General features: G+C 45.5%; 1 protein-coding gene across 3 annotated transcripts in view; it reads right to left on the bottom strand.

Moving 5' to 3' along the window:
* DENND1B (DENN domain containing 1B) overlaps positions 1 to 12,742 on the bottom strand; it is a 153,327-nt gene that overhangs the window by 46,810 nt on the left and 93,775 nt on the right. For all 3 annotated transcript variants that reach the window (XM_045859644.1, XM_045859661.1, XM_045859653.1), the window contains one exon: positions 8,717 to 8,818. In XM_045859644.1, coding sequence (XP_045715600.1) covers positions 8,717 to 8,818 — 102 coding nt within the window. The remainder of the gene's footprint in view (positions 1 to 8,716; positions 8,819 to 12,742) is intronic.

Consider the following 12,742-nt stretch of genomic DNA (forward strand, 5'->3'; position numbering starts at 1 on the left):
ATATTTGAAATGGACTGGGCTGGATAAAACGGAGTATTAAAATGATTGACGTTGCCCATTTCCTTTGACGTTTTCGTCTGGCTACTAGCACGTGTCCAGCTGCCTGGGCGGCTCCCGTGACTTTTCTATGGCCAGGGCCCGTCCCCGTGGGTGTTCCGATTTCGGGCAGCTCTGAGAGACTCAAGGCTCCTCTCCAGCAGGAAACAGGGCCATGCTTTTCCTCTGCCTGTTTCTACACCACGGAGGCCCTTACAGCCGCACAGAACGAGAGTCTGTCTGGACTGGCGCTCGGTGGGCCCCGCCTGTCAGAAGGCGGGGGCGGGCCCCTGTTTGCGGAGACCAGAGCGCGGGCCAGGGAGTGTTCCCGAACGCACGAGAGAATGCTCGAAGACGGTCTTTAAACGTGAAATTGATTTTTAGAGTCAGTTGTGGATACAAGGATGCGACTCTAACACAAAACCACACTGTCAACCAGGCGGTTCGCCTGGCCTTGGGGCAGGGTAAATTATCACCAGCTGCCATCGGCCCTTTGTGGTGCTAATTAGCTTTTAGCAGTTGCTGTCCGTTAAAAAAGGGCGATGTCCCCTGTGCACTGTTTCAAGGCTTGGTCTGGGAAACGGCATTTTCTGCTTTAATTCCCAAACTTCTCGGTTTATAAAATTAGTATACCTCTTCCCACGAAATCCTCAAGTCCATGCGCCCATATAACGGAATGCAGAAAAGCATTTGGGGCCTCAGTCGGGTGGCGATCATCGCACAACCCTATTACGTATTCACGACAAAGTGTGATTTTTTTCTCTTTTTACCGCACGCAAGTCTCCATCACCGGCGGCGGACGGCTGCTTCAAAACTGACATTGTATCTCATCACAGTTTTCAGTCTGCAAATACTTTCCGAGTGCGATTCAGTATTATAGTAAAACGAAACCAAAAAAAAAGCAGCAAAGAGAATTTCAGAAGTGAACAGCACCTGACTGCTCTCATGACGCATTTCAACGCCTTTCCCACAAGGAGGACGCGGGCTCCCAGGCAGGCAGCCAGCCACCCACCGGGGACTGCAGCTGGGAGTCCGCTGCGCGTGGAGAGTATGGCCACCGATGCTGCACTCCCACTCTCGTAGCACTACAGTGGCTATGAAGACAAGGAGGGAACTACACGAGCAAACGGAACCAACAGGCACAAACGAACTGAGCGCCAGCCTCGTGCGCGGCGTCCGAGTAACGGAGCCATGACACCGGCAGGGAGGGTGGAAGGAGGGGCAGACACACGCGGAATTTTTCGGAGAAGCGACACATGTTTCTCTCTGGCTTGATGTCCAGACGCTGCTCTCGTGAGAATAAATAAATAAATTAACCCCCGTGTCCAGAAATTTTCACTGAACTCTTCAGGACCACAGAGAGAAACGTCAGCCTCCAGGACAGAAGGTTCAAAAATAAAGGTTCAGAAATAGCATTTGGAGAACCGACCCACCCGCACTCGCCCTGTGATGAGGTTTGTGAGAGCCTCCTTCGCGTCACTCGACGGTAGCCTAGAAACCACACGTGTGTGGAAAGGGCAAAGCTTCTAATAACCATCTGCTTTAGGGAAAAAAAGTTAGAAAGTGAAAAAATCTTTTATTCTCCCATGAAACGTGTGGTTCTGGTTCTCCTAGGAGTCACGTATTAAATCCCTGTAATCCTTCTAACGTTCCGGTTTGTTTTTTTTTAAGAAACAAAATTAACCGTTCCTTCTTAATATAGTGTTCTAACAAGCTTCCATTTAAGGATTAAAACAGTAACCTTTCACTTCTACTAAATGAAAAGCACATGATCCCCTCGCCGAGGGCATCGCTGCCTCGCTTCTGAGTGTGTGTGTAAATGACCCGTCAGCCCCTAACAAACGTGGTGTCGTCTGCGACTTGCTTCTCTTCCGAGGCGTCTTAGAGTGTAAGACGACCGACCGGACCGCGCTCCTCCCGCCGTGAGCCCAGCTCCGTGCCAGGGTCTCTCGTAAGTCACTTCCACGCGCCCCGTGGCTCTAAACGTGGCCTCGTGGGCCCTCTTCCACACTGTGCCGTCTCGTCCCCCGCACGCGGCACATCAGCCCTGCCGGCGAACCTCCGGGAGGGGCCACGTCCGCCCGCTTCTCCCTACGTTCCTGCCACGGTCAGGTTCAAGCGCCTACGATCTCTCACCGGGCCGGCGGCAACCGGTCTCCTAAGCGCTGTCCCTGCTTCCTTTCCGCTCCCCAGGGGTCTTCGGGACCCAGACCCCAAGGCGATGTCGCTAGAGGCCAAGGCGAATCTCACTCCTCCTCCCCTGAAAGTCTCGGGCGAACATCCAGGGACGCCCAAGGTCCTTGACGAGGCCACAGGTCTTCTGTGGCCTCGCGCCTGCCTGGCCCCGTGACCTGCCTTGGGGCTGCACAGGCCTCTCCTCTCTTCGGCCCACCGCAGCCGACCGGGACTTCTCTCCCTTTCTCGAAGGGGCCGGCCTCTCCTCCCACTCTGCTTGGCTTCCTCGTCCCCGTCACTCGCGCCAGTTCCGCACAGACACTTGCACACGGCCACGGCCACGGGGCTGGGCTGCGGGAGGCGGACCTGAGTCCGCAGACCAGTAAGAAGGGCACAGCGGCTTGGCTGGGGTTACTCTCCCTCCCTTCGGCTCACCCAGGACAGAGCGGGCTGTGAGTCCCCCTACACCCCCCTCCCTTTCTTTGGTCATAAAAATCCGAAGGTTTTGACCGGTGGGGGGCTAACTCGACTGTTTCCCAACATCCCCTGTGACTGGGTGTGGCCACGCGGCCTGACAGATGCTGAGTTCCAGGAGACCGGCCTCTGCGTCTTCCCGTTCGCTCAGCTCCGAGCACGGCACAGGCGCACAGTGGGCACTCAACGAACATTTGTCTCTAGAACGAGGGAACCAATTAACAACCCGTCCCGGGCACACTTCTCTGCTAGCTGCTCTGGTTGAATGGAACAGGATGTCTGTGGGGCCCGGGAACATCCCCAAGTCATTGTGGTGTCACAGCAAGATTCGGGGACCGATTGTGACACAGCGCGTCAGGTCACGCACACAGAGTCTCTTAAGTACGGAAAAGCCAAGAACGTGAAGGAGTAGAAACAAGTGGAGATTATACATACTACATACACACATACACACACACACATACATACATGTGCATACTATGCACACACGTATACACGCAGTAAGACAGAGAAGCACACTATTAAGATGACACGGTAAAAATAAAAGACATCAGCGGAAAAGCGAGGCAATTGAGTTGGAAATGAAAAGCTACGGGACAGCCAAGGGCTTCGTGCGCACTCGATGTCGCCGAGAGCAGGAAACTATGAATGGACGTAAACAAGGCGCCAGGGCAGGGGCGTGAAGGGGACACTAGGGCCGGGTCACTGCAGAGAGACGGTCGGTCTCTGCTCCGCTGGAAGAAAAGAAGGACCATCTTCTCAGTGGCTGGAAGCCCAGAATTTAAGATGCTGCGTCACTGTGTTTTCCTCTTGTATTTAACGTTTAAGTTTAAAAACCTACACACCAAGAAAACAGCAGGGAAAACGGCACAATCTCTAATACCTTACTTATGAACGACAACAAAAACTTCTCACCAACAATCACATCTCTGAGTAGAACGACCGGAGAGAGGGGCCAGTCTCCGCAGACACCCAGCGCCGGGCGCAGAGGCTCAGGGCCGCCCTCACCGAGTGGCCCCCGCTCCCGGAGCCCGGGGACACAATCGGGCTCTCACGGCCCACAAAGCGGGGCTGAAGCATGCCTCCAGGTTCTTCCTTTCGAGGCTGTGGAAGTCGGGTGAAAACACCCTCATAAAACGCTCCAGGACGGAACACTCAGCTAAACCGGGACTTGGAAAGCAACTCCTATTACAAAAGATAAAAGAAACGCAATCCTATTCCGCTTCCCCACGTGCTCACTGACCATGGCCTGCTAGTCACACAGAGAGGCTCCACGGCCGGTGGCTGGGCAGCCACGCACGTCTGGGTGCCCAGATTCTAGAGGTTGCGGGGCCACGGGGGCGGGGCATGGCTGCAGGTCTCCAGGGTGCAACTGAAAGCTGTGTTTGTCTCCTGCAGTCTGTGCTAGTAAACTAAAACAAAAAACTGTTCTCTAAATTACCCTGGGACCTGCACAACACTGTCGTCTTGCTCACCTGGCCACTCTGGAAACCGCTGGGAGCTCCACTCACTGCGGACACAGTGAGACTCACAGCGGAGCTGCCGCAAACCTGGAACCAATAGAACGTTCCCTGGGGCCTTTTTTTTTCTTTATAACATGCGTTATGACAATTCAACATATTGAACCTTCATGTTGGATTAGAGGAAAAAGCCAATGAATTAAGCATGCCTATTGACTATCTGTAGAGCTGCCTGCAAGAGTTAAATTTGTTCGTGTACTTAAATTTTGTTAAAGCTAATTTTAAAAGTTCTCTGAAAAAAAAAAGCCAATTCTTTTCCAAACTTATCCCACATTAATTAATTCACTTGAATGCAGAGGTCTAAAACTATATTTCGCATCAGAGTTTTGGGGTTTTTTTTTTCTCTAGTTCTTTAGGCTTTTAATGATTTTTGGTAATTCAGAACAATCTGTGTCTTTTTGCATATCACAATAAAAACATTAACCTATTTGTTCAAGAGACCTTGGAATCCTCACTATAAAAATAAGCAGTATTTATTTTATACAAATGACTCCATTTTACAACAAGGTCTCTTCAGGGTTGCAGTGATTACATATGCTGGATCCTGAATGCGGTCAGCCAGCCTACACAGAACACACTGTGGTTTGCACTGAATTGCACAATTAACTCGTCAGTGTACGCTATTTCCGACACACCCTCGTAACAGAAAATAAAGTACCGTTTTCCAGTGCTATTCCAGACAAGATGAAAACGAGCGACTCAAACAGACGAAAGCCCTGACTGCAGTCCAGCAGGTCGCCGCGGCCTTTCCTCCCCGCAAGGAACACAGGGTGCGCGCTCCTGCGGTAAGTCTGGGGAGAGGCGCTCCCTGCGCTGGCTGCCGCCGCGCCTGCACGAGACAGGCCAGGGTCCGGCGCTGCAGCCTGGTCTGCGGGCGACACCCACTGGACGGCAGCACCAGACACACCGAGCGTGGACAGTCCACTCTCCGCCCTCCACCTTCGACACGGGGAGAAGCCTGCTGACCTGCCTCCGAGCACACGATTCCTTACAATTTACTGAGTTAAAGTGACCCAAGGAGGGTTAAACAAGAGGGGTCAAGATTCACTTGCTTAGCGATGCATATTCAAATGCATGCAACTTTTCACATGTCAGTTCCAACCTCTGTCGTCTGTAAGAGTTAGTTTATAACTGTTTTAACTGAACAGTCACGGGAAGACAGATTTCCTAAATCTCACTATAATTAGTGATTAGCTTAATTTCCCGACAAGTAGGGTTGTCCTATTTATTTCTGAAATAATAACAGTCGTCCAAGTTACTTGAAAAACGTCGATGATAAAAACTAAAATGAGCAATAACAGCTTGGAAATACAATATTTCAAATTAGCATATAATTGAAACTAAATTTGTGAATATATTTAGAATGAGGAGAGCTCTCAATAATGTATTTTCTTAAATTAAAATGACTGCGTTTGAGATTTTAAATGTTACATTTAATCAAACTGGGTTTATTTCCCCTCCCTTAAAAACATAACACAATAACGCTAACTTTAATTGACATCGTTTATAGCCCTAAAATGTACTTTTTTATTTCAAAACACTCAAACTACACATGCTTGAAGATCTCTATATTTGGCACGGCCAGTAAAAAATAAAGTCACAAGGTATTCACAGACAGAAACTACCACAGTACATCTTAATGGATCGACTGCTTTTAAAAGTTATTCCATGTAATAATCAATATCGTTAAAATCACTCCCAATAAAACCGGGGTTTCGTTTTCTTCTAATGATCCAAATCTAGAGTGAAATGATGGAATCAAAAAACAAGCGTTCTTGTCAGAAGACAGGAAGAGCGCTCCCCCCCTCCTCGGAAAACAAAGGGCTCCTGAGCGCGGGGCCCTGATTTATTCTTCCAATTTTCAATTCCTCGAGCGGCGGAACTGCTACTGGCAGGGTCGTATTTCTAACAGTCAATAAATCCACAATATTATGTGTGAATATTGGAATGAAGCCATTAAGAAGATTACAGCGTGCAGCGCAGCAGAGGGTCCGCAGGAAGAAAGACGAGTAATTCGGGACAACTGTGACCGCTGACCCGGGAGCAGCCGAGGCCGCTGGCCAGGCGGACGCAGTAATCGGGTGCACGTGCGCGCGGAGCCCCCGGCCTGCCGGGAAGGGCGGCGCCCCTGCTGGGGGGGGCCCCCACCCCCCACCCCCGGTTCTAGGGGCCCCGCTGCAGTCCCAGTTAATTTACTAAATAACCGAACAACCCCAACAGAAATATTTTTTTCAGGCTTCCACTATGTTTTATTCACTCAGATCTCTCTCTCTCACACATACACACACCCAAATTCAGTAAGATCATTTGTGATTTTTGAGCATGCCTCATTTGAAACATCTACAATGATAGAAAATGGGACTGGCTACTTGATCGTATTTCCCACAGGAGTGTAAGGGATGGCTTTTGGAAAACTGGTGACGAGAGACGATTGAACAATCATCTAAAATATCTTTAGGACGAGGACTGGAACGCAAAGCAACATCTCCTGCTGCAGTGAGCAGTTTCCGCACCACCCGAGCGCCAGCTCCGGCTCGGCCTTCCTCCCACGTGCCAGCCCCGGCTCCGGACCTGATGCACCCTCGCGGCTCCGTCTCCGCCCCGAGGTCCCTCTGAGAGTCTCTCTCCCCCTTCCAGTGATGTCCAGCCAACTGTTACTCTACGACGATGTTCCCTCGTGCCATTTTATACATTTAGGCTTTTGTATCTGGGAGCATTGTTGAACTCCTTCACATATTTAACTAAGCACGTTAACAGCAAACCAATCCGACTGGGAAAGCACTACCTCTGAATTCAAAAAGAATTGCCCATCAAAAGAGTGACTGTTCGAGATAATTTTTCTCAAAGAAAGAAGGAGCTATCATTAAAGCAGACTATAAAAGCTGCAGTTTGGCACTGGAAAAGCTGACTTCTTTCCCATTTTTCTTCCTCCTCTTTAAAAGGAAACAACCCTTTCTCCTTAGAGGCACTGACAGTAGCAAACACAAGCACAGGAGGAAAACATTCTTAAAAGTTGGGTCTTTATTTCCATAATTACTCCTCTCTCCAATGAAGGATACTTTGATGGGTTTCCAAATGAATAACTCTAATCATTTCTAGCACCTTCTGCAAAATTTTTATAATGAGGCAATCTAGTTATAATGAGCTAAAAAGATAATACAATTCTTCAGTGATCAGGGCTTGGATTTGTTCGTACGTAGCATGAATTTTACTATAGTGAGATAAAACACTTCAATTTAATTTGCTTCAAGGTCAGCAAGTATTTTAGGTTATTTGTGGGCATAAATAACTTGATTTCAACTTTAAAATCATATTTTCCCATCAGTAGCCATAAAAACAATCAAGTTTAGTTTTAGTGTATTTTTTGAGTTTGAGATTTTTTAATTTCATTTTTCAAACTCCTTAGTAATGATTTCAAAGTACTTGCAATATTAGAGACTTGCAAATTTGAGTGGAGGTTTTTTTAACTTTCAAATATCCCTGAAAAGAATAATTTTTTAAAGGGGGGTTATTTTAACTTATAGCTATGTTAGAAAGATATTTTTAAACAAGCATTGAAACATGTACAGAAACAAGACTAGTCCGTATTTTTGCCCTGTTATCAGGAATATGAAGGCCAAAAAATGCACTTTTGGAGACCATTTCACATGAAATACAGAATATATCCTATTATAAGCTGCAGACACACACACACACACACACACACACACACACACACACCCCTTTGCAAGATCAAAGACCAGGCGAGAACTGGCACTTAATTTATCAGCCTTTACAGACAAAAGACAGTTTTCGTCATTTCAAAAGGATCAGATGTCTTTTATGACAAACTGGGCCTGCAGTTTAATTTACAAATAGAATTCTAAGTAAGCAGTCTTTGCTCCGCCACGGCAAATGACACTCCGTGTAGGTTTTCATTCTTGCGGCCCTCAGCGGGATAGAGAAGATTAAAAATAAAACTGAAATAATTTAGAGAAAACAAATAAATGTTTCAGAAAGTTGAGGGAGATCAAAGCCAGAATTTTCTGACCCCAACTGTACCAGCATTTCTTATTATATTGACCAGCGCCATCAGATCATTAATTAAAAGGAATGGCGCTGGCAGGTGGCGGGGAAGCCAAGCCGGTAATTGGCTCCCTTCTCTTTCCTTCAAAAACTCTCATTCTTTTGCAAGACATGCCACTAGGCAGACAGAAATGCCTACTTTGTAATATAATGATTAAGATGAGATGAAGAGACGCAGGTTGAAAGGAGCCTTGCCTAATGAATGCACCGAGCTTTTTAATTACGCTCCTGCTTTCACAATGAGGAGCATCAGGCCCGGCTCGCCGGCTCCTCCACTGCCGAAAGGTAAAAATGGGACCCGCAGACCCTACGGTGAGTCCGCGCGCGCCCTCGGCCCCTTTATCCCCGTCTTTCGCGGTGGGCAGAATCGCTCTCGGCGATTCAAGGGTCCGGGAGAAGACATACATATGCATCCATGTTCACCAGGAAAGAGCCTTCGGACTTACCACGTCACTCGGGAGGTTGATCAAGTCATTAAATGGTGATTCTAAAGTGTTTGTGTCAACATTTAACATAACCACATCCTCCAGTGATTTATTTTTCACTCTCTGTTCAAAAAACACAATTACAAATAAACATCTTAGTACATTGTCCACAACCTAGTGAGCTTAGAAATGTAGAGAAAATTATCTTAATGCATTAGTCTGGGAAGAAGAAAAAAAAGGGTAATCCTACATTATAAAAGAATGTAAACAACTTTGTGACAAAAAAATAGTTCATATGCAACCGTTCAAAAAGATGGGGTAAAAAGGCTTAAAATAAAATGTTTGCTCATCTCAATGCTGTTTTAGTTTAGAGACACTGAGTATAATTTAACGACCAAAGAGAGGTTACAACAAAGACTTACAGAATAGGCATGGCTATAGTGAACTGTAAAAACTTATATTCTTTAAATTTGAGCAACTGAATTTCAACCCTATGATGGAACTTGTGTCCAGTTCTATGCCTATTTTTAGCATAAATCATAATGCACATCTCACATAGACCAACTACAGTTTAAAGTAATCCATATTTTTCTCTATATTTCGATTTCAATTTGGTAAAAGTTTAGGATGGTGGCTAGAAGTCGAATAAGAAAACAGGACAGAAGAGGCAGTAATAAGTAGTTCATTATTAGTAATATTTATCACACAAGTTTCAACATAAGAGTCAAATTTAATAGCCTATCAGATTAACTATTTGACTTATTTGCTTTATTTGTTTGACAGCTTAGTCACCTGGCCAAATTATGTCAATATGTGGACAAATAGTAGTGAATTAGAATTTCATCAGATTTTTCATGCTTAAAATATTTACAGTTTGTTTCCTATTTAACCTACTATGAATACTTAAGTTATATACCACTAATAGTTTTATGTAAATGATAGCAAACAGTATTATTCCCTAATGCAAATGAGGTGCTCATTAGTGAAATATATCCATCGTCTCAGAATTCTGTAATTGTATGGGTCAACTAGCAGTAGGTCAATTAATTTCAGCATGATAGTTTTTAAAGGGACATTCTAGAATAATAGCTGTTTTGGAAATTATTGAATACCTTAAATTTTAAATTGGCCAATTTTTTGGTTTAAGTTGGGCAAGACTAAAATTTCTCTGATTCATTTAGAATTTGAAATCTATGCACATTAGGTAGAATTTTAAATTTTCCAGGGACGTGGTAGTCTTTAGTGTTAAGAAAGCTATGATATCTAAGTGGAACATGGATTCACGGGGCAGGGGCAGCGTATGATGCTAAAAATCCTTGTAAAAGACATTAAAATAATTCTAAAGTAAGACTCAAAACATGGCCCTTCTTAAGAAATTAACACTTATAAATGAACTCATTTCCTTTCCCTTTCATGTTTATACATATATGTAAACAAGGTTTATATACACAAATATGTAGATATCTATAAATTACAGCAAAACTACAAAAATAACCTATTTTATAAGCAAATATACATCTTCAATTTTAAGTTGTCCTTTTAACAAAAACTATAAAGTTAATCTATAAACTGATGTATTTTTAAAAAAATAAAATAGCCTAGAAAAATGGCCATGTGACCCCAAAATGCTTTGTGATGACACTAACAATAAACCCTGAATAAAGGAAATCAGTGTTACCATGAAATACATACTTTTTTCAAAGCTGCTCTTAATTTTAAAAGACCTGGCAATAGCTGGATATTAAATTTTGTTCAAGGGACCACCCAATAAGAATGGAAATGTACCCTGGCTGGTGTGGCTCAATGGAATAAACCCCAGCCTGTGAACCCAAGGGTCGCTGGTTCGATTTCCAATCAGGGCACAGGCCTGGGTTGCAGGCCAGGTCCCCAGTAGGGGGTGCTTGAGAGGCAACCACATGTTGATGTTTCTCTCCTGCCCTTTCTCCCTCCTTTCCCCTCTCTAAAAATACATCAATAAATATTTTTAAAGGCAATGGAAAATATATTCATTTTAAGAAATCAATACACTGAGACCTCTAAAATGAGAACAATTTTATATTTTAAAAAATACCATGTAATTTAAATCTTTTTTTAAGTTGGAGTAATGTCAGTGTTTTATCTGTTTTCCCTGCAAACCAGGATTTAGCTGTTGTTCTTCCTAAATAGAAGTGGACAGCCACACAGCCCATAAAGTGATCTCACTCTCCTATATTTAGATCGTAAAAGTCATACTTGTTTAGATGGAAAAAGAGCAAGAAAACATAAAAATAAAATTTTCCTTTTTCTTCAAAAATAGAAAATGCTCCGAGGACAGAGATGGGAAGTCTTGTGCAGAAGGTGGTCGGCGTGTCTCCCGTCCTCTGCAGACGACCCTTCCAGGGGCGGGGACTACAGGCCACAAACGTCACAGCCCGGCAGCGACACAGACGCGGCGGCCACGTGGTCTTGTGGAGTTGGGGCCACATTTTGTCTAGAGGCCTTTCTGCACTGGAGCTGCCCGCCCCAGCCCCACGGCAGCGCCCCCCGCCCCCCGAGGTGGGGGGGCCCGGGTCGCTGCAGGCCGCGGCCCCGGCTGCGCGCTCTCCCAAAGTCTAGAGCGTCTGGTGCGCAGGCGGAGCGCAGGGTCCTCACCCGCGTTTTGGGAGCAGGCTTGCATTTTAAAAAGAGATTGGGAGCCATCTTCCACTCGTGATTACATACAAATAATTAAAGGGAAGATTGAAAAGGGCATTACTGTCACATCTTTTGAACAATTACGTTTGGAAGTCTTGAAACTGTCTTGTCTGACGGGAAATGGGAGACTATCTGGTTCTTCCTTTAAAAAAAAAATGAGTTGGAATGGCAGCCAAAAATAACCAAAAGAGTTAAAAATACTTCAGTCTCGTATGTGAAACATGTAAACACATATATTTACATTTTAATGATAATACCACATACAAAGTTTAAAAAGCACAAAAGATCAGCATTTCAGGGGAAAGGCTGCGGAGTCAGACGCAGTAAGCATGGAGCCGCGGCAGGCGCGGCCCCGGAGCAGGTCCCGGAGGCGCTGCCGGGCACCCGCCTGCGGCCAGGACTGCCCTGAACACCCCCCCCCCACCGCCCCCCGCCCCCCCCGCAGCACTCCCCGCTCCCGGCCCCAGCGGTCTCCTCTAACGGTGGCAGCCGAGGTAAAGCTCCAACAGACAGACTGCTTCTCCAAGACAGTCCTTTCAGGGGTGAGTGATTCTTAAACTGCTCCTTTCAAAAAGTACTATTCCACCCCCCATAGGTGTCCGTTAAGTATGTGATCATTTTAACTGAATATTTAAAACATGTATCCCTTTCTAGGATACTTGTGGAAAGCTGAATCATTTGTTTTAAAAGTTGATATAGAATAACCATGCAAAAAATATATATAACAGGTATAATCAACAACTTTAAATATTTTTCATCTGTAGATATAAATATGTTGTAAAAATTACATCTTGTGTTAGATACATTACTTTAAAAAAGACATGGATGCCCTAACTGGCGTAGCTCAGTGGATTGAGCTCGGGCTGCGAACCAAAGTGTCGCAGGTTCGGTTCCCAGTCAGGGCACATGCCTGGGTTGCAGGCCATGGCCCCCAGCAACCGCACATTGATGTTTCTGTCTCTCTCTCTTTCTCCCTCCCTTCCCTCTCTAAAAATAAATAAATAAAATCTTAAAAAAAAGACATGGACACTAATACCAAAATCAAATCTGATCACTTTTGCAAACCATTCCAACCAAGGACCGTTAGGCTGAGCACCAGTCACACCGCTGGTGCATGTGCTGCCGGTCAGGTGTCCCACCATCTAATGACAGATTAATAACTGTGCGCTCCTGCCGCCTTTTATCACTCTGTCCCTTCCCTGCTGGTTAAGGACCAAGGTTTCCAAAAGTAACAAAATACAAAGTGTCCTAATGTTATCCAGCCCGGACTTCAATATGAAAAGCAAATTGAACCTCCAATGGAAGCTCATCCAAATGGATTCTTTACTAGAGGTGAAACAACTCAAAACCGTGGCCCGAGGAACTCCCTGACCG

Source organism: Phyllostomus hastatus, unplaced genomic scaffold (genome assembly GCF_019186645.2).
Source record: "Phyllostomus hastatus isolate PE091 unplaced genomic scaffold, TTU_PhHast_1.1 phas_contig_148, whole genome shotgun sequence".
NCBI lineage: Eukaryota > Metazoa > Chordata > Mammalia > Chiroptera > Phyllostomidae > Phyllostomus > Phyllostomus hastatus.